Below are 2,326 nucleotides of genomic sequence, written 5' to 3' on the forward strand. Positions count from 1 at the left end.
ACATCCAAGCAAAGGACTGGGCCTTTACAGTCAGATAGTGCCCTCTCGTCGGAGTTGGGGGGGGGGAGGGGGGGGAGGAGCAGTGGGATGTGGTTCGGGGCGGTGTGGGAATGGGGCAGATGTGAAGCGGCGTGCCGGTTGGATGTTACCTGGACGGTGTGACGTGGACACTCTCGGGGTTTTTGCGACTTGTGCGCGCTATTACAGTGTGCTTCTGTAAGTGCTGCGGTTGACACGTGTGAAGGAGACACGTGTGTAGGCACACTAGAAAGAGAGATTCATCTTTTTGATTCGCACCCCACATGCATTGACATTGTCGCAGGATACTATCTTTGCCCGCCACCGTGTGCGTCGCTGTACAATCAGCGACGGGACCGGGCACGTTAGACGTTGTTGCGATGGAGGGGAGGCTAAGAGCAAGGCAACCAGTGCGCTAAATTTCGAAATTTTAGAGATTTTCCCCTGTTGCCATGTCAACTGGTGCGCTAATCGCTTTTTTCGGTTGCTATCTGGAAGCACCTATCTCTATATTCGTTTCTTTCCTGGCGCAGGATAGAAATGGATATAGCACGCGATCACTCAGAATTCATCGATATTTCATAATCACTATAACCAATCATCATTCGAGTGCTATATGCGCCGTGCTTCAGACCCCTTGTCTTGGCGAAAAACTTGGGAAAAACTAATACTCGGCCACTTGCGGGCCGTCACATATGGCGACGCACTTGTTGTGTTGCGCACTCTTTAGAGCGCTGCATGGCTAAAAATGTGCGCTATAAATTAGCGCACTGGTTGCCTTGCTCTAAGGTCGCTACCTTAGCAATGAATTGCACGATAATCCGCTTTAATTCTGATCCCACTTGCCTCCCTCTTCACCCCCGCGAAGGGGAGGCGCAACAGATATATGTAGCGGACCCAAGCTCGTCGGCGCTAATCGCCAACGAGCTGGATACAAATTCTAATAATTTTGGCTGTTATTTCGCTGGTAGCCAATGAGCCTCGTGCATTCTGTGGCCATGTAATCTCAATGAGCTGCGTCGTCGCCTTGATAATCTCGACAGACATGGCAGAATTTTATTTCCTGGATGCATCCAATTGATAAAAAAATTACCCTTGATAAAGCTTTATATGAAACGACACGCTACGAGAGTGGGTGGGACGGTGGGCGGCGCAAAGCGGGCGGCGCATAGCGGGCGGCGCATATCTAGTGTCTAGACGACAAGCAATTTGACCTCATATGAGGTCAGTCATGGCCTCATATGAGGCCAGCTTTTTTTTTGCAAAAATATATAAATTAAATCGAAACTTTAAAACATTCAGTTTGGACACCATTTCTTTAACGTATACGCGCTCGGCAATAACATCTTGCAAAACATTGGGATGGCGGTTGTCAATGCACAGAGAGACTAAGAATCTAATGAAGTATCAATGATGAGTTGACTTTTTAAACAGGCGTTTTGGTTTCGAAGATATCAACATAAAACGTTTTGAGGTTGGTCAAAAAAGGCTCCTTTTTGGGCATTTTAAAAATGGCTGGAGAAGACGTGCAGATCTCACCAAACTCCACCCTTCCACAACGCAGAAGTCAACTGCCGTGTCGAGAGTATCTTTTTTCCATCTTGTTGAGCTAGCACAAGTCGAGAAAAATAAGTTGAAAAGTGACCTCATATGAGGTCAAATGGCCTCATGTGAGGTCATTTGTCACCTAGACACTAGCAGGCGGCGCAGATGTGGGTTTGACAAGCAGCCACGCAAGAGTGTAAGGCGGCCGGGCGCGGGGGCGCGCCGGCAGGGTGGGTGGCGGATGGGCGCGGCGCGGGCGCGTATGCGCATGAGCAGGCTCCGCTTTTTTTGCGGTGCGGTTCGCGCGGCGGTTCGCGCCGCTGCGCCCCCGCACACACACGCGCCACCCCCATTGGCCGGCGTCGCCACGCCGAATATAGGAGATATACGACTGCCGCGCAACACGCGCACCCTCATTGGCCGCATGCGGATATCGCGCCCCCGCCCCGATCCGCCGGCGCGACCAACCTCCGCCGGGCCAATCCGGGAGATATACGACTGCCGCGCAACACGCGCACCCTCATTGGCCGCCTGCAGATATCACGCCCCCGCCCCGATCCGCCGGCGCTACCAACCTCCGCCGGGCCAATCCGGGAGATATACGACTGCCGCGCAACACGCGCACCCTCATTGGCCGCCTGCAAATATCACGCCCCGCCCAGATCCGCCGGCGCCACCAAGCGCCGCCGTGGCAATCCGCTCAAATGGCCCGCAGCATCTCCACATCGACCCCTTCTCCCCCGATACGCAACGACCTGCTCCC

General features: G+C 53.4%; 1 protein-coding gene across 1 annotated transcript; it reads left to right on the plus strand.

Annotated features, from left to right (window-relative positions):
• The first annotated feature begins 1,237 nt into the window (after nt 1-1,237).
• Nucleotides 1,238-1,432, plus strand: CHC_T00003854001 (hypothetical protein). Its single transcript, XM_005715288.1, has one exon. It carries the CDS (start codon nt 1,238-1,240, stop codon nt 1,430-1,432), a length of 195 nt encoding a protein of 64 aa, XP_005715345.1.
• The last annotated feature ends 894 nt before the right edge of the window (nt 1,433-2,326 follow it).

This window comes from Chondrus crispus, genomic scaffold (genome assembly GCF_000350225.1).
Source record: "Chondrus crispus Stackhouse genomic scaffold, scaffold_202, whole genome shotgun sequence".
Taxonomy (NCBI): Eukaryota; Rhodophyta; class Florideophyceae; order Gigartinales; family Gigartinaceae; genus Chondrus; species Chondrus crispus.

Excerpts from the sequence above, each read along its gene's own strand:
- CHC_T00003854001 (XM_005715288.1), top strand. The coding sequence starts at position 1,238 with ATGAGGTCAGTCATGGCCTCATATGAGGCCAGCTTTTTTTTTGCAAAA.